This window comes from Passer montanus, unplaced genomic scaffold (assembly GCF_014805655.1).
Source record: "Passer montanus isolate IOZ18808 unplaced genomic scaffold, ASM1480565v1 scaffold195, whole genome shotgun sequence".
NCBI lineage: Eukaryota > Metazoa > Chordata > Aves > Passeriformes > Passeridae > Passer > Passer montanus.
This window is the reverse complement of record NW_024366536.1, coordinates 119,392-141,269: the sequence shown is the minus strand read 5'-3', so window position 1 is coordinate 141,269 and position 21,878 is coordinate 119,392. Positions and strand designations below refer to the sequence as shown.

The following is a 21,878-nucleotide window of genomic DNA, read 5'->3' as shown; positions in this document are numbered from 1 at the left end:
TGGATGCCCAAATGGTGGCGGGGCTCCATTGTCACAGCAGCCTCCGCCTACAGGCGCATTACTGCCCCTCTGCCAGCGGCCCCGCGGCCGGAGGACCCCGGGAACGGGGTAATTTGTAACGGGGGGGTTCCTGCTCGGCCCCGGGGGTGATTCTGGGGGTGCTGGAGGACTGCAGCGCGCCCCCGCCCCCATTTTGGAGGGCTCTCCGGCCGCCCCTCTCTATGGTCCGCCCGCCACGCGGCGCCGCGCGGCCCCGCCCCTCCCCGCCGCCGGGGGCGTGGCCTGGCCGCTCATGAATATGCATGAGCAGCGCCGGTGGAGGGTGAGTGGGGGTCTCTCCGCCGGCATGGGGCTACGGGTAACCGGCATCCCACCGGGCCCGTGGCGCCCGCCGGGGCACCACACGGCTTCGGCCCCGGGGGGCAACATGGTCCCAGGACCCCCGAATTGAGTGGGGGGCTTCGTTGTCATGGGGACGGCGCTAGGCCGCGGTCGCGGCCTACTCAGCCACTCGATCGGAGGCTTCGTTGCCGTGGCGACGAGGCTAGGCCGCGCTGGCGGAGGACCCCGGGGGGGCCGGCCCCGCATCCCGGGGCCCCGCCGCCATCCCGGGCCGGGAAACGGGCCGGATGGTTGCCAGATGTGCGCTGTGGCGGCGCTTTCCCCGCGGAAGGCGAGAGGAGGGGGGTCCTGCGGAGGGTGGACCCCGGCGGGGCGGCAGGCAGCGAGGCGGGGAGAGGAGGGCGGCGGGGGGAGGGCAGGGGAGAGAGGGCAGGGCCGGGAGGAGGCACCGAGCGGGTTTTTCCTGTCCCCGCAGCCCCGGTGAGTCACGGGAGAGGCGGCGGCAGCAGCGTGAGACCCGTGGGGACAGTAACCCCTCCTCCCCGCCCGCTCTGCGCCCCCCACGTGCGTCCCCGGCCCGCCCCCGACATGAGGCTGCTGTGGGGAAGGTGAGTGGGGTGCTCGCGGCCTCGCGGAGAGGCTGCCCGAGGGTCTCGGGGGACCGGGCGGCGCCTCTGGGCTGCCGGGGGCTCGGGGGGGCCGGCAGTGACCTGGGCAGGGAGCTGGGATGGGCACTGGGGCACGCTGGGGGCCAGCTCGGCGCTGGGCGTTTGGCGGAGGTCGGCGAGGGTGACACGTGTGTGCTGGGACAGGTTAGCACAGGGTCAGGCAGGTACGGGAGCGGCCCCACGGCCTCAGGGGGTGAAGTGTGGGGTCCCTGTGGTTCCGGGGGGGGGTTGGGACCGTGTCTGGGTCTGCTGCTGGGGCCAGGCTGGCTCAGGTGAGCCGGGGCCAATGTGCTAAGGGTGGCAGCGCGGTGCGATCACCGTTTGGCACAGCTGGACGGGGCTTGGCACGGGGCCCCGCGGGGCGGCTGGGCTCCCCCAGGCTCGGGGCGCTCCCCACAGCGACTCTCCCTCTCTCCCCAGGGGCTGACCCCGCGCCGTGCCCCCCGCGTCCCTACCTCGCCATGGCCTCCCAGCCGCAGCCCCTGCCCCCCGCCGTGCCCTGCGCCTCCGCTGCCGGCACCGCGGGGGCCGGGCTGGCCGGCAGCCCCGATAAAGGTCAGTACCCCGGGCTGGGGGCCATCGGGGCGGGGAGGGGGGTGCTGGGGCAGCCCCCCGAGGGCTGTTCCCAGTTCGGGGGGGCCGCACCACTCTGCTGACCCCGCGCCCCTCCCTCGCTCTCCGCAGGCAGCGCACGCCCCAAGCCGCCGGTGCGGCCCAAGCCCCGCGTGCTGCCCAAGCCGGCCGTGCCCGCCAAGCCCCCGGCGCCACCCCCCGCGCCGGGCCCGCGGCACCCCCGGCCCGAGCTGCCCTCGGCCGAGAAGATGAACCGCCTGGCCGGGCCCCAGCCCTACAGCGGGGCGGGCGCGGGGGGGCCCCTCCGGCGCCCCTCCTTCACCGTCAGAGCACCCGAGACCCCCAATGGGAAGGGGCCCTCGTCGCCGTCGGTCGCGGGCACCGAGGAGGAGGTGCCGCCGGCCCCGCCAACCCCCTCGCGCAGGGGCCCGGCCCCCTTCAAGGTGACGCCGGTGCCGGTGGCCGCCCGGCCGGAGCGCTTCCCGGGCACCACCGTGGAGGAGATCCTGGCCAAGATGGACAGCAGGGAGGGCCCGGGCAGCCCAGACCGGGCCTGGCTCTCGCCCTTCTGCACCGACCCCTCCTCCCGCTTCGGCTCCAAAACCTTTGTTGCTTTCCGGAAGCGTCCCAGCGGGGAGGCAGATGGAGACCCTGCCGGTGAAGCCCCCCAGACGCCCCCACCTGCGGCAGGCGAGCTGGGAATGGGGGATGATGGACACCCTGTGGCTGAGACGAGGTGAGGACATGGGGACCGACGCCGGGAGGAGTGGCAGTGGGGAGAGGAGATATCACTCCGAGCCGTCCCAGGCTCGGGAATGTAACGGAGCTGAGGTCTGGTCGGCGGCACGGGGCCCGGGTTCCTCCCGAGCCGCAGTGCCTGGAGCTGCCTCCGTGGGAAGGCCGGGGTGGCTGGTGCCAACCGCAGAATGGGCTGTCCCGGGCCGGGAGCTGCCTGTGGGCGGGCTCTGAGCCAGCCCCTGGGCTGGGAGTAACAGACAGGGGGTCGCTCCCCCAGGAAATGCTCCTGATTTTCCAGCCTTGCTATTTTTTCCCTGCTGGGCCATGCCAGGGCACAGGGAGCAGTCAGATCGGCAGGACTCCCAGCTGCAGGATGTCCTGGGCTAGGGCCAGGGCTTGGCTGTGATCCTGAGAGCCGGGCACCTCAGGGAGAGCTGGGCGGGGGCTGCTCTGAGCCACAGTGTGAGAAACTTGCTCCCAAAGGACTGAAAACTTTCCGGAAGGGGAGCTGGGGCCGCTTTGCCTCCTTCCCCTCGCAGCCCAAGCCAGAGGCTGTGCAGCTGTGGCAGGGCCTGACCCCTTGTTCCCTGCATCCGTGAGGGGTGGTTTGAGTCAGGGGTGTCTCGTGGGTGGTGGGAGCATAGCACTGAGGCACAGTGGGGTTTACCCTCCTTCCCTTTCTGTGTCCACAGCAGCTCCCCCCAAGCTGGGCCGAGCTGTGCCGGGGATCCCTGTGGACGCCGGAGGCCGCCATCCCCTCCTGACGTGAGTGCTGGCCTCGCCCTCCGGCGCCATGGCGGCTCCGCTCCTGGGCTCTCTCCTTCGGGGCTCTCCTGTCTCCTCCGGGGCTCCCTCTCTGCGGGGTGCGTGTCTCTCCTTTCTCCTTGGGGTGCTGGCTGTCCCTTCTGGGGGGGGTCAGGGCCCCTTGTGCCCTCTATGGGGCCCAGGGTGTGGGGGTGGCGTGTGCCAACACCGGTGCCAGGCGTGGGCAGGGAGCAGCCGTGAGTCACCAGCTGGGGTTTGGTGACCCGGCAGGTATGTGGCAGGGCAGGCCCCACGGGCACCCCGCCAGCCCCTTTCCCTGCGCCGTGCTCGCTCAGGGTGGTGACCGGGACAGCGGGCCACGGTGACACTGCAGGTGGCAGCCTGGGCAGCGGCACCAGCTCACCCCAGCAAGGGGGCAAACCCCAGCAGTGCTGGGCGGGGGGATGCCAGCCACGGGCAGGGCAGGGGGCTGTGCTGGGGGTTCTGATTTCTTCCTGCTTCATTTCTTGTCTCCGTCTGTCCAGGCGCTCTGGGGGCTGCAGGGGGCCGGGCAGGGAGCAGGGCTGGGGCGCCGGGAGCCGCCCTGGCTGAGTCACGCAGGAGCAGCCTGGTTCTGGCATGCAGCATGGGCACTTCCTGCCCCGGCTGCAGGGAGGGGAGCAGGGCTGGAGGGAGGGACCCTCCAGAGGTTTGGGGGGCTGGCTTTTGGATGGATGATGTTTGGAGGTGCCTCTTGAGTGACATGAGCCCCTGCTGGCTTTTTCCACAGCTTTCCACACTACAGCTGGGTGCCCTTGGACCTCCAGGCTCCCCAAGGCCTCCTACCTGCCCAGCTCCGGCCCCAGGAGCTCCTTTCCAGCCTGCTGAGCCCTCTGCCCCAGCCCCTGGCTCCCCTGATGCCCCCCCTGAGCTCCTGGCCCCTGACTCCCCCACACTGCCCCCTGGCTCCCCTGAATCCCCCACTCGGCCTCCAGTTGAGGTCCCTGTCACCTCCATCCAGGCCCCAGGCGCTCCCTCGGCCACCGAACCCCAGCTCAGCGTCTCCCGTTCCCCTGGCTCCCCACACACTCCAGGGGAGGGATCCCCTGGCACTGCCAGCCCCCCTGGCACTCCTGAGCTGCCCCCACGAGTCACATGCCCCCCCGGCTCTCCTGAAGCTGCTGCCGAGTACCTGGGCCCCCCCAGCCCACCCCTTGCCAAAGCCTCTCGACCCCCGGGCTCCCCAGAGGGACCTGATGACTCCACAGTGTCCCCACAGTCCCATGAGGGTCCTGATTTCAAACCCCCTCCCCGGGATGTGGGGCTCCGGCGTTCCTCCGAGGGGATGCTGCGGCCCCCGCCCACGGGGCAGGGCCTGGGGGAGCTGGGGGGCTCACTGAGTGCCCTGCCCCGGGCTGGAGACCTCCTGTCAGAGCCCTCCCTGGGCAGCGAGTCCGCCTGGAGCCTTTCCCAGTCCTTTGAGTGGACATTCCCGTCGCGGGGGGCACGCTTGCCAGCCTTCCCTCCCCGCTCCCCCATCCGGGAGACACCTGACTCGGGGCTCTCCGAAGAGGGGGAGTCAGATGGGGAGGCTGTGGCCCCCAGCCCTCCAAAGGACAGCAGGTCTGAAGGGCCTGGCAGCCAGCAGGCAGAGGGGGCTCCGTGCCCAGGGGGTCCCGTGGCACAGCGAGAGGCTGGGGGCTCAGCGGAGGAGGAGGAGGAGGAAAGGGAGGCAGAGCAGGATGCTCCCATGTCCCATTCCCCACTTCGTGTGACAGAGCCTGGCCAGCACCCAGCTGAGCCTGAGTCTTCCACCCAGCCCAGCCTTACCACAACTGCCCCGCTGGCTCCAGCCCCCCCAGATCCAGCTGCTTCCACTGACTCAGCCTGGGCAGGTGATGGCCCCAAGAGCCTGCAGGGTCCCGGGGGCCCAGGCCAGGCTGAAAAACCCTCACAAGACCCTGACCCTCACGCTGACCCAGGCTGGCTGACCGAGCTGTTGGAGTCACCTGGGGTCCACGGCTCTCCAGAGGTGAGGGGTGTGGGGGGCTCTGTGGGGTCGGTGTGGGCTGGGCTCCTCCCTGCCCTCCACAGAGCAGTGGGGTGGGACAGGACGGGCGGGTGGGTCGGTGGAGGCTGAGCAGGACTGTGTGCTGAGGGGCAGGTGGTGGGGCTGCCTTCCCCATGGGACATGTCATGCTGTGCTGTCCCCAAGGTGTTTCCCTCCTCCCCAGCTCCGCTGCTGTGGGAGCCAGGGTTGCACTCCCCTCAAACTCCTTTCCTCTTTCTAACCTCTTTTCCCCCTCTTAACTCCTCTCCCCTTGATTCCACCAGAACCTGCTGGGCTGGTCACGGAAGGACCTGTGCAGTGAGTTTGGCATTGGCCGCCCTCGCCAGGACAGCACCTTTGACTGGAGCCACCCAGGTGCGTCCAGGGAGAGAGACTGGCCTGTTGAAACCAAGAAGGACCAGGAATTCGGGACCAAATCCAGCTGGGACAGCAGCCACAGCGACAAGGACAGCAGTGCCCGGGAGAGCTGGAGCAGTGACTACAGAGCAGCAGAGCTGAGGGGGGACACGAAACTGGGCTGCAGCGACTGGTCCCAGTCCCTTGGCACTGGGAAGAGCTGCCCACAGGATCCAGACTTCAGTGCCAGCACAGCTGAGTGGGGCCAGGGCTATGGCAGCACGGAGGAGCTTGGCTCTAAACAGGCCAACTGGGGCAGTGGCCTTGGCACGGGACATGTCCAGCAGCTGGACAAGGAGCCACACTCTGGGCAGCCTACCTGGGCAGGCAGGTACAGCAGCAGGGACACGGAGATGAAGGACAGGGAACTCACCCCAGACTGGACCAGTAAATACAGCAGCCAGGATGCTGGGAGTAAGGACGAGAATTTAACGCTGGGCTGGGCTGGCAGATCCAGCACTGGGGACAGCCCAGATAAGGAGCTCAGCCCCAGCCGGCCAGCCTGGGACAGGAGGTATAACCCCAGGGACATGGAGAGCCAGGACAGGGAGTTCAGCCCCAGCAGGCCAGCCTGGACTCGGGAGTACAGGGACACAGAAAGCCAGGACAGGGAGTTCAGCCCCAGCCGGCCAGCTTGGACTGGTGAAATCAGGGACATGGAAAGCCAGGACAGGGAGTTCAGCCCCAGCCGGCCAGCCTGGGATGACAGGTCCAGCACCAGGAGCATGGAGAGCCAGGACCAGGAATTCAGCCCCAGCAGGCCAGCCTGGGATGACAGATCCAGCACCAGGAGCATGGAAAGCCAGGACCAGGAGTTCAGCCCCAGCAGGCCAGCCTGGGATGACAGGTCCAGCACCAGGAGCATGGAGAGCCAAGACCAGGAGTTCAGCCCCAGCAGGCCAGCCTGGGATGACAGATCCAGCACCAGGAGCATAGAGAGCCAAGACCAGGAGTTCAGCCCCAGCAGGCCAGCCTGGGAAGACAGATCCAGCACGAGGGGCGTGGAAAGCCAAGACCAGGAGTTCAGCCCCAGCAGGCCAGCCTGGGATGACAGATCCAGCACCAGGAGCATGGAAAGCCAGGACCAGGAGTTCAGCCCCAGCAGGCCAGCCTGGGATGACAGGTCCAGCACCAGGAGCATGGAGAGCCAAGACCAGGAGTTCAGCCCCAGCAGGCCAGCCTGGGATGACAGGTCCAGCACCAGGAGCATGGAGAGCCAGGACCAGGAATTCAGCCCCAGCAGGCCAGCCTGGGATGACAGATCCAGCACGAGGGGCATGGAAAGCCAAGACCAGGAGTTCAGCCCCAGCAGGCCAGCCTGGGATGACAGATCCAGCACCAGGAGCATGGAAAGCCAGGACCAGGAGTTCAGCCCCAGCAGGCTGCCTGAAGCAAGTGAATGCAGCAGGGACCTGGAAACTCAGGATGAGTTCAGTCCCAGCAGAGCAGCCTGGGCTGACAGATCCAGCACCAGGGACATGGAGACCCAGGACAGTGAATTCACATCCAGCAGAGCAACCAGGCATGGTGGGCACAGCACTGGGGACACGGAGACCCAGAATGGGGAGTTCAGCCCCAGCAGAAGTGTCTGGGATGACAGATCCAGCACCAGGGATGTGGAGGCACAGGACAGAGAGTTGAGCCCCAGTGGAGCAGCCCAGGATGGGCAGCACAGCTCTGTGACCCCCGGGGAGAAAGAGCAGGAGCTGGTCCCAGCCCGGCGGAGCTGGCCCGGTGAAGGCAGCATCGGACAGACCGGGCTGCTCGGGGTTGGTGAGGAGGACATGCCCAGCTCCCACCACCCAGAGCCCCCAGCCCAGGAGCCCACCTGGGGCAGTGCCCACCAGCAGGAGCGTCACAGCTCTGGCAGCAGGGACTGGGCTGCGGAGCTTGGAGCAGCTGAGTGCCAGAACCAGTTTGGTGTCATTGGGACAGAGCGGGTGCCAGATCCCTGCAGTGCCAGAGCCTCGGATGGCTCCCTGTCCGGGGTCCAGCCACAGGCAGGCTTGCACAGGGATCTCTCTCTGGACATGGGCAGTGCCCGCTGGAGCCAGGAGCTGGACAGCTGGAGTGTGGAGCCACAGGATGCTGAGGCCAGGCGCCAGGAGTGGGCGAGTGCCTTTAACGCCCGCTGTGCCGCCCGCAGCCGGGACCTTGGTGCGGGGGAGCAGAGCGTGGGAGGGGACACCGGCACAGAGCACGGGTAAGGAGGGCCCCGGTGGTGGCAGGGAGGGAGCAGCTTCTCCTGCGGCAGACGGAGGGCTTTTGGGCAGGGCTTGTGTTACCTGAGGCTAGAGCAATTCTGGGATTTTGTCCCCCAAGCAGGTCAGCCCCCAGCCCTTCAATGGGTGACATTCCAGCTGATTGCCCAGCTGTGGAGCCCCCCCGGAGTGAGTCACCCAGCCCCTCTGAGGAGGAGAGGCATCCCTCTGAACCAGCTGCTGCCCCACAGAGCCCCAGGGTCCCCCCTCTGCTGCCAGAGGCTGCCAGTGGGATCCCAATGGACACAGGAAATGAGGAACAGCCCTCAGACCATCCAGACGGGGAGAGCTCCTCGAGCTGGGGGGAACAGCGGCTCTCACTGACTACCCCCCAGCCTGAGGGGTCCATGGAGCAGGGGCAGGAATTTCCTCTTCTGGAGGTGAGTGGAAGTGGGGAGTTTCCAATCACCCTGTATGGCCTGGGACACAGCATGTGTCTGTGGATGGGGCTCTCAGACCCTGCTGCCCTCAGGGACAGCCACAGATTGAGGGCCCCCAGCACTGCTGTGGGGCCCCCTGTGGGTGTGCTGGCTGGGGTGGGGGAATCCCTGGGCTCCCTGTGCCAGCTCTGACCTGTCCCTTGGGCCCGGCAGGACACAGAGCTCCTGGACAGCAGCGTGTTCCGCTGCAAGGCCAGCCTGGGCCGCAAGCGCCAGCACCGGGCACCGTCCCTGCGCCCCACCACCGAGGGGGAGAGCTGGATCTTCCGGGACTCCACGGGTGAGCCCAGCAGGGATGGGGATGGGAGCAGGGTGTCTGTCCTGGCAGTGCTGTGGTGACACTGTCCCTGTGTCCCCGCAGAGCCCCGGCCAGCCCCAGCAGCATCCTCCGACGAGGAGGCAGCGGAGGAGCCCCGGAGCCGGAGGATGCGCGGCTCGTCCTCGGGCAGGGGGGTGAAGGTGCCGCTCTTTCCCGGCCTCAGTGCCTCTGCCATCAAGGTGAGTCCCGTGGACTCCTGCTGCAGGGTGGAAGGGAGGGTGGAACGCAGGGAATCCAAGGCAGTGTGGAGCTGGGGCCTGGCTAAAGACAGGGAGAAGGCAGTGGGGGGATTTGGGGGACAGAGCACTGTCCTGACCCTTCTCCCTGACCTTCCTCTCTTCCCCCAGGCGAAGCTGAGGGGTCGCAACCGCTCGGCTGAGGAGGGGACATCATCAGGGGACAGCAAGGGGACCCCTCCTAAAGACCCCCATGTACAGCGCTCCAAGTCCTGCAAGATCCCTGGTGTGAAACCCCCAGCCCTGCCCCCCAAGCCAGAGAAATCCTCAGGGTGAGTGTGGGGCCGGGATCCTCCACATGGAGGCAAAAGGGGGGCTGAGGGGTCAGACTGGTTTTGGGGGACTCATGCTGAAGCTCTGCCGATACCCCAGATCCGAGGCCTCTCCCCCCCACTGGCTGCAGGCGCTGAAGCTGAAAAGGAAGAAGCCTTGAGCAGGGTGAGTGTGGGATTTCAGACAGTGCTGGGGACACCCCCAGCTCAGGCTTCCCCAAGTCTGCACTGCTGGGGAGTGCAGCCCTCTCCTTCCTCTCTGCTCTGGCTGGGTCCCCCTGGGCAGGGTCATCCCTGGGGGGGCCCTGCAGGGTCCTCACCCCCTTCCCCCTGTGTCATTTCCAGGCTCGCTCCGACGCTGAAGCCCGCTGTCCCTGGACCAGGGCTGTCCCCTCCCATGGGGACAAACACACACACACACACACACACACACCTATGCACTTTGTACGAGCTCGCAGGGTCCCTGTCTTCACCTCCTCCCCATCCCCTTGGTCCCCACGGGTCTGGGGGTGGGCACGAGCCCCCCCCTTCCCCTCCCCCCTGCTCATGTATGTCCCTGGACACAGGGCAACGGGTCCAGCTCGTGGTGCCACTGCCACAGACAATAAAACCTCGCTGGTCAGTTCAGAGAGTCCTGGCTCTTCTCCTGGGCCCTGGGCAGGGATCACAGAGATCCTTGAAGAGGGGACCCTGCCACTGCCATTGCCCGCACAGGAGCTGTGCAGGGAGGAAGGGGCACCTCCAAAACCCCTCTGTGCCCACCCTGAGTGCACCCAGCCTGGCCCTGCCCAAACACCAAGTGAGTGCTGACACCAAGGCTTTATTGTACTCCGAGAGAGGGGGTGCAGCCCATTGTAGGGGAACAGCAGTAGGGGGGCACCCAGGGGGGCTGAGCCCCTCATATCTCGCAGATGAAGGGCAGCCGCCTCTTGCATCTCACGCTCCTCCAGAGCCCATCTGGGGAGAGAAGAGGGGGCATCAGCCCATGGCCCACCAGCACCCCCACCCCCAGGGACCCCCTCCAGCCCCAGGGATAGCCCCCCAGATACCTTATACCAGCCCCCCAGTGTCACCTCCCCATCCCGAGCCCCTCAGCACCCTCCCCCCGTGATGGCAGGGGCTGCCCAGGACCCCCAGGAGCCCTCCCCCCGAGCCCGCACTGACTGTTGGTGCAGAGGGCGGTGCAGAAGCAGCGGCCAGGCAGGGGGTGCCCGTGCACCCAGCGGCTGTAGTTCCAAGGGCTCCGGTCGGTCCAGTGGCAGTGTGGGAATGGGGTCTGCCAGGGGAGAAAGGGTGTGGGCATCCCCAGCACTGGGAGACAGCGGAATGGGACATCCAGGATGGGCGTTAGGGGTACTGGGACAAGGCTGGAGCACCCAGGTGGGCACTGGGGAACGGGGGTGGAGTTGTGGCTCTCTTGGTGGGCACTGAGAGCACTGGGAATGGGATTGGGGAACGCAGGCTGTGCACTGGGAATCGTGGCACGGGGCTGGGACACCCGGGGTGGGCACTGGGGACACGGGGAGGAGACAGGGTGCCCCGAGGCCAGGGTGGCAGGGTCCTTACGGCGGGCTGGCTGACGGCACCGATCCAGACCAGGCCGGCATTGGTGTTGCGGCGCGCCAGGTGCAGCAGGAACGCGTTGGTGCGGGAATCGTGGATCGAGGCCAAGCGCCCGCAGTAGCGCCGGGCACAGATGCGCTGCAGGGACACGGCTGTCACTGGGGGCACTGGTGTCCCCACCTCGAGCCCCCTCCCAACCCACCCCGTCCCACCTGCGCTTGGCGGAAGGTGCGGCAGCGGGAGATGACGACGTAGCGGCAGGTGGCAGTGCCCGGCATGCTGGGGACACCGAGTGCCTGCTTGTCACTGGCCCCCCGGCACCCGCTGTACTCCTCGGGCATCTCCAGCTCTGTCACGTCCTCCTCATCCTCCACCGCAGGGCTGGCAAGAGCTGGGGACGCCGGCTGGGTCACCCTGGGATCAGGGGTGTCCCTGGGATGTCCCCGCAGGCAGGTGGGGGTGTGGGGGGCACTCACCGGAGCGGCTGACGGGAACTGTGCCCAGCAGGGCCAGGGCAATCAGCAGGCAGGGCCGCATGGCACAGGACACTGGGGACACCACTAGCACCCTTGGGACATCCCAGAGCGCCATCACTCTCAGCCACCCTGGGGACACCCCCATGGGCCCCCTGGCACACCCAGCATCACCCTATCCTCCCCATGTCCCCTCAGAAACCCCCATATCCCCACTGTCCCTCCACCATCCCCAGTGCCACCCTGTGCCCCGTCCCCTCTGCCACCCCCACAGACCCCAGCTCTCCTGTGCCCACCATGTGCCCAGTTCCTCACTTCCCACCCTTGGGTCACTCCCTCCCCTCGGCATCCTGTGCCATTCTGTTCCCCACCATGCCCCCTCCACCCCTGGCACCCCAGAGCCCCCCAGTGCCACTCAGGAACCCCCAACCCTGGCAGCTGAGGGCTGAGCCCACCCCCATGTGCCCGTCTCTGCTCCTCACCTGGGTCTTGGGGGGCTTTGCCCACTGCCACCCTTATATTGGTGACAGGGACACGTGCCCCCAACCGCAGCCTTGTGACATCCCCAACCACCAACTGTTGGGGACATGGTGGGGGACACCCCAGGAGGGCTCTGCCAGCACCCTGCCCAGCCAGTGCCACAGCCTGGGCTGTGCTTGGTCCAGGGGAGGGGGTGTGGGGCAGGAAGAGGGGGCTGTGGGGTTTGGGGTGCAGGGGGGGTGGGGAGGGGGCTATGGGAGTTTGGGGGGCAGGTTAACAGTACAGGGGCTGGAGGGGTTGGGGTGCACAGGGCTTGGAGATAAGGATTGGGGTGCAGAGTCCCTGGTGGGGGGGCTGTGGGTGCTCAGCTGCAGGCCCGAGGGCTGGTCAGGGGGATGGGAGATTTAGGGGGGCTCCAGGGGGTCTGTGGGCAAACGGCCAGGCTGGACCCAGGGGGCCACGGCCGTTGGAAAGGAAACGGCCCTTGGGCAAGCATGGCCGGCGGGAGATGGTATCAGCACCCCAACATCCCCTCTGCACCCCAAGCTGGCCCGTGCTGCACCCCAGGCACCCGCCTTGCACCCCTCAAACCCAGCACCCATACACCCGCCTTGCACCCCTCAAACTGGAGCAGCCCCACCCCTGCACCCCACCTCTGCCCTGGGCACCCCCGTGCACCCCCCAGCCTGCAGCCCCCCCTCCCTGGGGACCATGTGTGCCCCACTGCGGGCAAGGACCCCCTCCCCCCCGTGTCACCCCAATGTCCCCATGGTGTCCCCAGGGCCGGGCTGGGTGGCGCAAGGCTGTGGTGGTGACATGTGGCTTTGTCACCCCTATAAGGGGCACAACGGGCAGAGCCCCCCCAGACCCCAGGTGAGGAGCGGGGATGGGGACAGGGACATGGAGGGGGACATCAGAGTGGGCTCAGCTCCTGGCTGCTGGGGTGGGGACCAGGGGTGGGCATCCCTGAGGCTGGGATGAGGGTGTTGGGGGACATGGGGGTCTCTGGGATGCCAGGACGACATGGGAGTGGCACAGGGGATGGTGGAGGGACGGTGGGGATATGGGGCACAGAGGGGCAGGATGGGGTGAGGGACACAAGGTGGACCTGGGTGTGGCACTAGGACCACAGAGAGAACAGATTGTTACCAAGGGTGGCAGAGGGGCTCTGGACCATGGTGGGGGGTGACAGGGTGACAGGGCTATGGCATCTCCAGAGGGTGCAGGTGGTGTTCCCAGTGTCCCTGCGTGTCCCACTGCCATGTGGCCGTGCCTACTGCTCGCTCTCGCCCTGCTGGGCACTGTCCCTGCCAGCCACCCCGGTGAGTGTCCCCCTGCCCCACTGAGTGCCCCCCATACCCCTGCCTGCTCCCAGGGACACCCCGGGGACACCCTCAGTCCCTGCCACCCCAGTGCCGTGCCCACACTGCCGATGCCACACGCCTGGGGCTGGCAGCGGGTGGCAGAGGGACCCCCGGTACCAGCCCTCCCCTGGTGTGCCCTGCAGCCCCCCGGCAGCCCCAGGGGGTCCCCGCTGGTGACACCACCCCGCAGCACTACGCCGTGGTGAAGAAGCTGCGCACCTACTCGGGCGCCCAGGTGAGGGGACAGCGGGTACGGGGGGCACCAGGATGCCAGGCCGTGCCCGTGCCACGGCAGCACTGCCGGGAGGTGCCCATGGGCACAGGCGAGTGCCTGGTGCCAGCCCGTGCCCGTCCCACAGCGCTACTGCCAGGATGTGTACCGGGGCCGGCTGGCCTCGGTGCACAGCGCTGCCCGCAACCAGGAGCTGCAGAAACTGGCACAGAGCTACCACATCATCCTGGCACCCTGGATTGGAGCTGTCACCAGCTGCAGGGTGAGGGGAGCCTGGCGACAAGGGCTGACAAAGGGGTGCTGGGGGCTGCTTTGGGGGTGAGGGGCTGGGGCTGGGGTGCTGGGGCTGCTTTGTGGGGGACGAGGCTGGGGCTGGAGGTTTGGTTTTGAGGCATGAGGGGCTGGCTGTTGGTTGCTGGGGCTGGTTTTTGGGGTCGAGGGGCTAGGTAGGGGCGGTGGGGGCTCTCCCTGGGGACTGAGGTGTTGGCACAGCAGGCAGGGCGGTGGGAGTCCTACTGGGAGGACTCCAGCCCCTGGAACTACGCGAACTGGGCGCCCACCCACCCCTTCCACATTGTCACCACCTGTGCCACCCTCAGCATCCGAGGTAAGGTCACCCAGCCACCGTGTCCAGGCTCGGGGGGTGCTGGGGAGGGGAGCACAGGCTGCTGGGGCGTTGGAGGGACATTGGGAGGGCACTGTGGGGAGGGGGCTACAGGGCACTGGGTGAGCTGAGGGGAGCACTGGGAGGGGTTACAGGGCACTGGGGGAGCCAAGGGGGGATACAGGGGGCACTGGAAGTGGTTGCAGGGTACTGAGGGGCCCTGGGAACCACCCATGGCCCTGACACTGTCCTTGTCCCCAGACGGGCTCTGGCGAAGCCGCTTCTGCTTCCAGCTGCGCCCCTTCATCTGCCAGTACTGAGCCCCTGGCGCTGCCTTGGCACCCCAGTTCCTTTCCCAGTAAAGCAGAGGTGCCCTGAGCCGTGTCTGTGTGCACTGGGGGCCTGGGGACAGGGCTGGGGGCTCGTGGGGGCAGCACAGAGAGCAGAGGGGGCAGCGATGTTTATTATCCCCACCCCACTGGCACAGCACCCCAGGCTGGTACAAAAACCGTGTGCTGGGTGTGGGGCTCAGTGCGGGGTCTCGGCGTGGATCTCAGTGCTGGGGGCGGCTGCCAGGGGGGTGCCAGCCATGCCCAGCTCCTTGGCTCGCCACTGGCACTCGCGGGCCACCACCACGGGGCTGACAAAGGCCACCAGCACCACGGCGATGAGCCCGAAGTTCATCTGCAGAGGGGAAGAGTGTCAGGGCAGGGGTCTGGGGGGCCGTCACCCCGCCACCAGCACCACGGCGATGAGCCCCAAGTTCATCTGCGGAGGGGAAGAGTGTCAGGGCAGGGGTCTGGGGGGCTGTCACCCCATCCCCTGTGTCAGGCCAGGACTCTTGGGGCAGCACCTCCATTTCCCCAGGCCAGGACACCCCTCCCTGTCTGGTGCAGGACCCCCATTTCTCATGGCATAAGATCCCTCCACTCCTGGGAGAAGGACTCCATCCTTCCCGGGGCAGCAACCCCATTTCCCCATGGGGCGGGACCCCAATTTTCCCATGGGCAGGACCAGGATCCCCATTTCCCCATGGGGCAGGACCCCAGTTTTCCCATGGGTAGGACCAGGATCTCCATTTCCCCATGGGGCAGGACCTCCATTTTCCCACGGGCAGGACCAGGATCCCCATTTTCCCAAGGGATGAGACACCCATTTCCCCACGTGGCAAGCCCCCTTCCCTCCCAGGGCAGGACCCCAGCCCTCACTCGGGGGGCCCACGGGGCACACTCACATAGAAGGGGTCCCCCTGGAGCGGCCCCTGCACCAGGGCGACACAGGGGTACTGCAGCAGGGCCACCAGCGCCGACAGTGCCATGGCCAGCCCGTAGAGCTTCCCAAAGTGCTGCGGGGGGAACCTGCCAGGCACCCACGTCACCAACGGGCATCTCCTGGCACCCCCATCTCCTGGCACCCCCCTCCTGAGCCCTGACAGCCCCACCGCAGTCCCCTGACACCTCCACCGTGTCACCTGCCACCCTCCAGCCCCACCGCCATCCCCTGCCACCCCATCCTGGCTGTGCCACCCTGTCAGTCCCCTGCCACACCCACAGCGACCGTGCCACCCTGCCCTGCCACCCCGCGTCCCCGGGGCTGTCCCCACTCACGCAATGGCCAGGAAGGCGGCGTTGCCGCCGTACAGGAAGGAGCGGCTGATGACCTGCAGCACGAAGGTGCCAAACTGGGCGGGCAGGGCAGGCACGGCGGCCAACACGGAGAACAGCAGGCACAGTGCCACCGTCACCACCAGCGACAGCACCGCCGACCGCAGGTCTGCCAGCGCGGCCAGGAGCCCTGCATGGGGACACGGGGGTCAGGGCAGGGACACACAGCCTCACCCCGTCCCTTCTCCAGGTGCCGTGGGCTCGGCACAGCGGTGGTGGCAGCAGTGAGGACACAGGACAGGGAGCACGGGGCTGGGACGAGGGTTACCCCACAGTGTGGGGCCAAGGAGTGGTTCTGTGTGGGGTGAAGGGCCGTGGGGGTCAGTCACCCAGGGGAATGGGGCCGGGGGCTCAGTTACCCTCAGGGCGGGGGCCCTTTCCCCGCTTGTGCCGGTCGAGGATGAGGCCGTTCCAGGGGGCACAGAGCACCCCGAAGAGCTGGGTGAAGGCGAAGGCGTTGGTGTAGGTGCTCACTGTGGGGGGACAGCGTCAGGCGGGCGGGGCCGGCCCGGGGTGCCCGCCGTGTGCCCCCCGCTGCCATGCCCTACCCAGGGCGTGGTCCCCACGCGCCAGGTGCTCGAGCTGGGGGTTGAGGGTGCCGATGAACAGGTAGTGGCGCAGCTGCATCACCGAGAGCCAGGCCACGTGCCAGGCAAAGAGCCAGGAGCAGGCGCAGGCCCGGAACGGCGTCCCGGCGGCGTCCCCACCTGTGCAGGTGTCAGGGTGGGGCACATAGAGACACACCCCCCCAGGCCACACCCACACCTTGGCCCTGCCACCCACTGATCGGTATGACCCTGCCCATTCAGGTACGTCACCGTGCCCACCCTTTGACCACGCCCACACTGCCACACCCAGCACTCCCTCATTTGCATGCCTCCAGCCACACCCATTAATAACCACGCCCACCCACCAGAAGGCCACACCCATCTATTTGCATACACATGGTTGACCTCCAACGGGCCCCGCACAGCCACGCCCACAGGTCACACCCCTCATTTACATGGCACCGCCCACAGCCAGCTGTGGCCACGCCCACCAGGTCAAGCCCCGCCCAAAATATAATCCCCACCCCACCGAGCAGATTCCCACTCCCACCTCGAGCCACGGGGGGTTCCAGCGGTGTCTCCTCGGGTCCGGCCTCTCCCGGGGGCTGCTTGTCCTTGTGGGTTCGGTAGGAGCGGGAGCGCCCCCGGCACTGCAGCCTGGGGCAGCGCCTGTGTCACCCTGTGTCACCCCGCCGGGGCTGGACTGCCCAGGGGACAGGACCCGCTGCCCGCAGGGTGGGACCCAGCCCCCCGTACCCGTAGTCGTAGTCGGGGGGCAGCGGGTAGGGGATGCGGGAGCGCGGCATCAGGAAGAGGGTGCGCAGGAGGTGCCAGGCGCTGCAGGCTGCCAGGAAGAGGAACATGGCCCGCAGGGACAGCCCGCGCTCGTACAGCAGCTGGGGACAAGGACGGAGTCAGGGACAGACACAGGCTGCCACCGGCCACCTGCTCAGGCCCTAGGTGTGTCCCCATCTGTGGCCTCAGCAGTGACTCAGCTGTGTCCCAGACTGTGTCCCCAATATGTCTGTAGATGTGACCCAGCTGTTCCCAGCTCTGTCCTCCCCTGCCACCACTGCCGCGTCCCTCGCACCCACCTTGACGATGAGGAAGATGGCGGAGGAGGAGTCGAAGGCCCCGTTGTAGAGGGTGATGATGATGGAGCGGTAGTTCCCGAACAGGTTCCCCACCTGGCACCGAGAGACCCCCGTGTGCCATCAGAGCCCTCCTGTGCCATGCGGGTTGTCCTGCCACCACGTGGGTGTCAGGGCGCAGGGGGAACCCACCTGCATGTTGGTGAGGATGAGCAGGATGCCACCCACCGACAGCATGGACATGGCCGGGAAGAGCAGCTCCGCCAGCTCTGGGGACACAGGGCTCAGTGGGGACAGGGGTTACCGAAGAGGTCCCCCCAGGGCTGGGGACGCCCTGGCCACAGGGACTCACCTGGGGTGGAGAAGGCGACGAGCAGGGTCCCGCCAGTGTAGAGGGAGCTAAAGGGGACAGCGGTGACACGTGGGGACGGGATCCTGGGAATCACAGGTGACTCCCCTACCCTGGTCCCTTGGGAGCCAGGCACCCCAGTAACCCCCCACTCCCTGTCCCCGTGTCCCCGGCGCAGGGCTCACATGGCGATGAGGCGCGCAGCCGTGGTGCCGAAGCGGTCGAAGACAACACCCATGGGGAAGGTCATGAAGTTGTTCATGAAGGAGCCGATGGTGAAGACCAGGGAGAACTGCTCATCCTGCCCGCTGCAGTCTGGGAACGGCCATAATGGGGCATGGGGACACAGAGACGTGGGCATGGGACACCGGGAATACCACGGTGAGGGGACGCAGGCACCCGGGGACACGGGTCAGCGCAGATGCAGGGGACACCGGGCATGTGGGGACACCACAGACATGATGGTACTGCAGACATGGACTGGGGGACAGCAGGCACATGGGCTTGGAGACAGCGGGGACACAGAGCACTGCAGGGCACCAGGACACTGCAGACAGCAAAGACACAGGCACAGCGGGGACACGGGACAGCTCGGGGCATCAGGGTCGCGAGTCAGGGGACCGTGGGGACACGTGGGGGTCCATACCAGACCCCAGGGTGAGGTTGGGGCTGGTGGAGGGCTGGCACAGCCCCTCGAAGTAGCCCAGGTCCTTGAGGACGAAGACGAGGGAGGCCCAGCCGAAGATGATGCCGCAGAAGGCGCCGCACTCCAGCAGCCCTGACAGGAGGGTCCCCAGGCGCTTGGCCAGCCCCGCGCCCCCCGCCATGTCCCCTGCCCAGGCAGACACTGGCCCGGGCTGTCACCAGCCTGGGGCGTCTTCGCCAAGCCTGTGGGTGACAAAGGCCAGGTGTCACACCATGCTGGCACCCACCGGGGACACAGGGACACCTGGCAGCACGTGGCCACCTGGGCAAAGGCCACTGTCACCCCGGTTCTGCCCCTCGTCCCTGGCCACAGCAGCTGGCACTGGTGTCCCCCATGTGCCAGGGTGCAGGGCAGGGCCCTGCAGCAGCCAGGGCTCGCTCTCACACGTGGGGACAGCTGGTGACATGTGGCACACGGCCGTTGACGGACACGCACAGATTTTTGAGCACACCCAGACTGATGGGCACACACAGACATTTGTAAGCACACACAGAGCTGCTCACAGGCACACACACAGCTTTACAGGCATGCACACCTGCACACACGACCCTGCCTGCTGACCCCTGTCCTGCACCCCTCACCCACCTGCACGAGGCCAGGCCCTCCTGTTGTCACTGTCACCTTCGGGGCCACCCTGCAGCCTGAATCCTGGCAGCGTGGCTGGGACACACCTCCCCACCCCAGGGACTGTCCCCTAATCTCCCAGGAGCACACTCAGTCCCCCGGGCTGCCAGTCCCTGATAGTGCCTCGGGCCCCCTGATGGCACCCCGGGCCCCCAATGGGGGCTCGGTCCCCTCACTGTGCCAGGACCCCCCTGTGCTGTCCCTACTGCCCCGAGCCAGCCTGGCCCAGGAGCTGGCACAACCCTGGGGACACTGGCACGCTGCTGCACACCCTGGGGACACCACAACAACACACCTCACCCCAGGGACACCAGCACCCTGCTGGGGACCTGGCACAGCCCTTGGGAAACTGGCACTCTTCCTGGTGATGCTGGCACAGCCCCTGGGGACATTGGCACCCCCCGAAGACACCAACACACCCTCCTCCCCCAGGACTTGGCACAGTGCTTGGGAAACTGGGACAAACCCTGGAGATGCTGGCACAGCCCCTGGGGACACAGGCACGCTGCAGGGGACAGTGACACACCCCCCCAGGGCGCCAGCACAGCCCCTGAGGCCCTCCCCTGGGGACCCTGGCACAGCCCTCAGAGGCATTGTCACATCTCTGGGATCCTGCCAGCCCCTGGGGGATCCTGTCACGTCTCCAGGAATCCCCTCACGCTGCTGGGGACCACGAATGTCTCCTGGGGACACTGCTACCCCCAGCCCTGCACTGCACTGGGGACTGTCACCGTGCTGGGGCTGACAACAGCTCACCCCACGGTGCAGCTGGGACTCCCCCGTGGCCCACAGCTGGGTGGCAAGGGCACCAAGGCCACCCCCAGTTCACTGTCCTCCGTGTCCCCCCGCCTCCCTCACCCACACAGGCTGGCACCGGGCCCTGTCCCCGTGTCCCTGGCCAGGCCTGTCGCTGTCCCGCTGCCCTGCCCGCTGTAATGCCGGCTAATGAGCCTCATTACAGTGACCAGCAGCTACAGATTAACCTGCACACAGCCGGGGGGGCGGCCCGGGGGCACCTGTGCTATTTTCAGTCACTCAGGCGGCCAAAAATAATATAGGCAGGGGCTGTGACAGCAGCTGGGGGGCACCGGGGCTCCCTGACATGTGGGGGTCACCGTCGGGGGCACCCCGAGCCGCTCCCTAGGGCCTGGCTGGGGTGTCCTGGACACGGCGTCTCTGCCAGCCACGCTGGGGAGTCCCCACGGCCGCGACCCCCCCATACTGGTGAGACCCCGGTGGTGAACCCCCGGACTGGTGAGCCCCCCGCGAGGGGGTCCGCAGCATCAGCGACTGTCCCCTCTGTCCCTGCTGTGTCCCCCCGGCTCCCCCGGGCCGTGCAGGGGGCAGGTGGGGCCGCAGGACCCCCGGGGGCTGCCACGGGCCGGGCGCCCCTCGCCGCCCGCTGCCCCGGGGCGGGCACTGCCGCGTCCCCCCGGCCGCGGGGACGGGGCCCACGCCCCCGCCGGAGCGGCCCCGGTCAGCGCTGGGTCCGCCCAGGAGGGGCCGTGCCGGCGCGGAGCCCTTCCCCGGCGCCGCCCTTGGGCCCCCCGCGGGTGCCCCCCTCGGCATGTCCAGGTGTGACACTCACCTGTTGTCCCCAAGGGGCGCTCCTGGCGGCGCCACCCTTGGATCACCCTTTCGGTCACTCTCGGGCCGGTTTTCAATGCTTGGGGCACCCCTCAGGCCATTCCTGCGCACCCCAGCACTGCCCTTGGGCTGGCCCTGGGCCACTCCAGCCGTGCCATCCCAGAGCCATTGCCATGCCATCCCCCTGTGTTGTGCAGTGTCCCCTGCCTGTCCCTGGTCCCCCACCCCTTGCCTTGTCCCCGCTGTCCCTTGTGTCACCCTTCCCTGCACATCCTCTCCTCTGTCCCTCTGTCCATCCACCAGTGCTTGCCACCCGCTCTGTCCCCACCTGTCCCCACTGCCGCAGCCTCTCATCTGCTCTGCCAGCTGCCCTTCTGTCTGTTCATCGCCCGTCCATCTGTCCATCACCCATCCATCTGTCCATCACCCATCCATCTGTCCATCATCTGTCTGTCTGTCACCTGTCCATCTGTCCCCCTCCAATCACAGCTCTATCCACCCCATCCATCTGCCCCACATCCCCACCTGTCCCCACTGCCGCAGCCTCTCATCTGCTCTGCCAGCTGCCCTTCTGTCTGTTCATCGCCCGTCCATCTGTCCATCACCCATCCATCTGTCCGTCACCCATCCATCTGTCTGTCACCCATCCATCTGTCCATCATCGGTCTGTCTGTCACCTGTCCATCTGTCCCCCTCCAATCACAGCTCTATCCACCCCATCCATCTGTCCCACAACCATCCAGCTGCCCATTACCTGCCCTTCCCTCCACCTGTCCATCTGTCTGTCCTCCCCATCCTTCACCCATTAGTCCACCCTATCTCCAGATGTTCTCCGTGCATGTCTGTCCGTCTGTCCTTCTCTCCTTATGTCCACCAATCCATCCTCCACCTCTCTGTCCATCCACCTGCCCCTTCCTTCTCTGTCTGTCTGTCACCTGTCCATCTGTCCCCCTCCAATCACAGCTCTATCCACCCCATCCATCTGTCCCACAACCATCCAGCTGCCCATTACCTGCCCTTCCCTCCACCTGTCCATCTGTCTGTCCTCCCCATCCTTCACCCATTAGTCCACCCTATCTCCAGATGTTCTCCGTGCATGTCTGTCCGTCTGTCCTTCTCTCCTTATGTCCACCAATCCATCCTCCACCTCTCTGTCCATCCACCTGCCCCTTCCTTCCATCCTTCCATCTATCCATCCTCCACCGTCCATCCGTCCGTCCATCCCCTCCCTTATCCACGCTGTCCCAGCTCCCGGGGCGGGTGGGCACGGGCACCCAGAGCCCCCCGGGCGGGCTCCCCTGCCCTGCCCTGCCCCGATCAGCGCTGTCCGGGCCGGGGGGAGCGGATGGCGGCCCCTGAGTCAGCCCCGCGCCGCCCACGCCCCCTCCCACGGCTGCCGCCGCACCAGCTTGTGGCATTTCGCTCGCCGGAGACGGCGCCGCAAACACGCGCCGGTGCCAGCCGGTGCCGGTGCCGCCGCAGCCCGCGCGGCCACGCGTGTCCCCCCACGCGCGGCACCGGCGCGGGGCCCGA

The 21,878-nt window shown here is 67.4% G+C and overlaps 4 protein-coding genes across 13 annotated transcripts; 2 read left to right on the top strand and 2 right to left on the bottom strand.

The window, feature by feature from the left end:
- Nucleotides 1-213: 213 nt before the first annotated feature.
- Nucleotides 214-9,685, top strand: TNKS1BP1 (tankyrase 1 binding protein 1). Of its 4 annotated transcripts, none has more exons than XM_039706647.1 (13): nt 214-322; nt 818-950; nt 1,431-1,565; nt 1,695-2,319; nt 3,014-3,086; nt 3,856-5,097; nt 5,400-7,735; nt 7,855-8,173; nt 8,387-8,513; nt 8,595-8,731; nt 8,900-9,060; nt 9,161-9,226; nt 9,406-9,683. In XM_039706647.1, the coding sequence occupies exons 3-12, from the start codon at nt 1,472-1,474 to the stop codon at nt 9,219-9,221; spliced, it is 5,175 nt and encodes a 1,724-aa protein (XP_039562581.1). In that variant the 5' UTR covers nt 214-322; nt 818-950; nt 1,431-1,471; the 3' UTR covers nt 9,222-9,226; nt 9,406-9,683. The 4 variants fall into 4 exon arrangements, with proteins under 4 accessions (XP_039562581.1, XP_039562583.1, XP_039562584.1 ...); XM_039706650.1 differs by lacking the exon at nt 214-322 and having other exon boundaries at nt 362-950; nt 5,400-6,637; nt 6,914-7,735; XM_039706649.1 differs by lacking the exon at nt 214-322 and having other exon boundaries at nt 361-950; nt 3,017-3,086; nt 9,406-9,685.
- A 162-nt stretch (nt 9,686-9,847) lies between these two features.
- Nucleotides 9,848-11,788, bottom strand: LOC120501022 (bone marrow proteoglycan-like). Of its 2 annotated transcripts, XM_039706656.1 has the most exons (6): nt 11,579-11,788; nt 11,100-11,191; nt 10,836-11,014; nt 10,627-10,761; nt 10,225-10,336; nt 9,848-10,017 (listed from the first exon to the last, which is right to left on the bottom strand). In XM_039706656.1, exons 1-6 carry the CDS (start codon nt 11,683-11,685, stop codon nt 9,959-9,961), a joined length of 684 nt encoding a protein of 227 aa, XP_039562590.1. In that variant the 5' UTR covers nt 11,686-11,788; the 3' UTR covers nt 9,848-9,958. The 2 variants fall into 2 exon arrangements, with proteins under 2 accessions (XP_039562590.1, XP_039562589.1); XM_039706655.1 differs by lacking the exons at nt 9,848-10,017; nt 10,225-10,336 and having other exon boundaries at nt 10,361-10,761.
- Nucleotides 11,789-12,422: 634 nt separating this feature from the next.
- On the top strand, nt 12,423-14,151 carry LOC120501023 (proteoglycan 3-like). 4 transcript variants are annotated; one of them, XM_039706661.1, is made up of 5 exons: nt 12,423-12,898; nt 13,084-13,175; nt 13,300-13,434; nt 13,668-13,779; nt 14,038-14,151. In XM_039706661.1, the coding sequence occupies exons 1-5, from the start codon at nt 12,781-12,783 to the stop codon at nt 14,094-14,096; spliced, it is 516 nt and encodes a 171-aa protein (XP_039562595.1). In that variant the 5' UTR covers nt 12,423-12,780; the 3' UTR covers nt 14,097-14,151. The 4 variants fall into 4 exon arrangements, with proteins under 4 accessions (XP_039562595.1, XP_039562593.1, XP_039562592.1 ...); XM_039706659.1 differs by having other exon boundaries at nt 13,665-13,779; XM_039706658.1 differs by having other exon boundaries at nt 13,668-14,107.
- A 72-nt stretch (nt 14,152-14,223) lies between these two features.
- Nucleotides 14,224-19,059, bottom strand: SLC43A3 (solute carrier family 43 member 3). Of its 3 annotated transcripts, XM_039706652.1 has the most exons (13): nt 18,720-19,058; nt 18,075-18,316; nt 17,614-17,743; nt 17,432-17,478; nt 17,272-17,348; nt 17,083-17,175; nt 16,745-16,884; nt 16,539-16,645; nt 15,989-16,147; nt 15,800-15,913; nt 15,384-15,570; nt 15,011-15,134; nt 14,224-14,460 (listed from the first exon to the last, which is right to left on the bottom strand). In XM_039706652.1, exons 2-13 carry the CDS (start codon nt 18,253-18,255, stop codon nt 14,305-14,307), a joined length of 1,515 nt encoding a protein of 504 aa, XP_039562586.1. In that variant the 5' UTR covers nt 18,256-18,316; nt 18,720-19,058; the 3' UTR covers nt 14,224-14,304. The 3 variants fall into 3 exon arrangements, with proteins under 3 accessions (XP_039562586.1, XP_039562588.1, XP_039562587.1); XM_039706654.1 differs by lacking the exon at nt 18,075-18,316 and having other exon boundaries at nt 18,720-19,059; XM_039706653.1 differs by lacking the exon at nt 18,720-19,058 and having other exon boundaries at nt 18,075-18,697.
- Between the last annotated feature and the right edge of the window lie 2,819 nt (nt 19,060-21,878).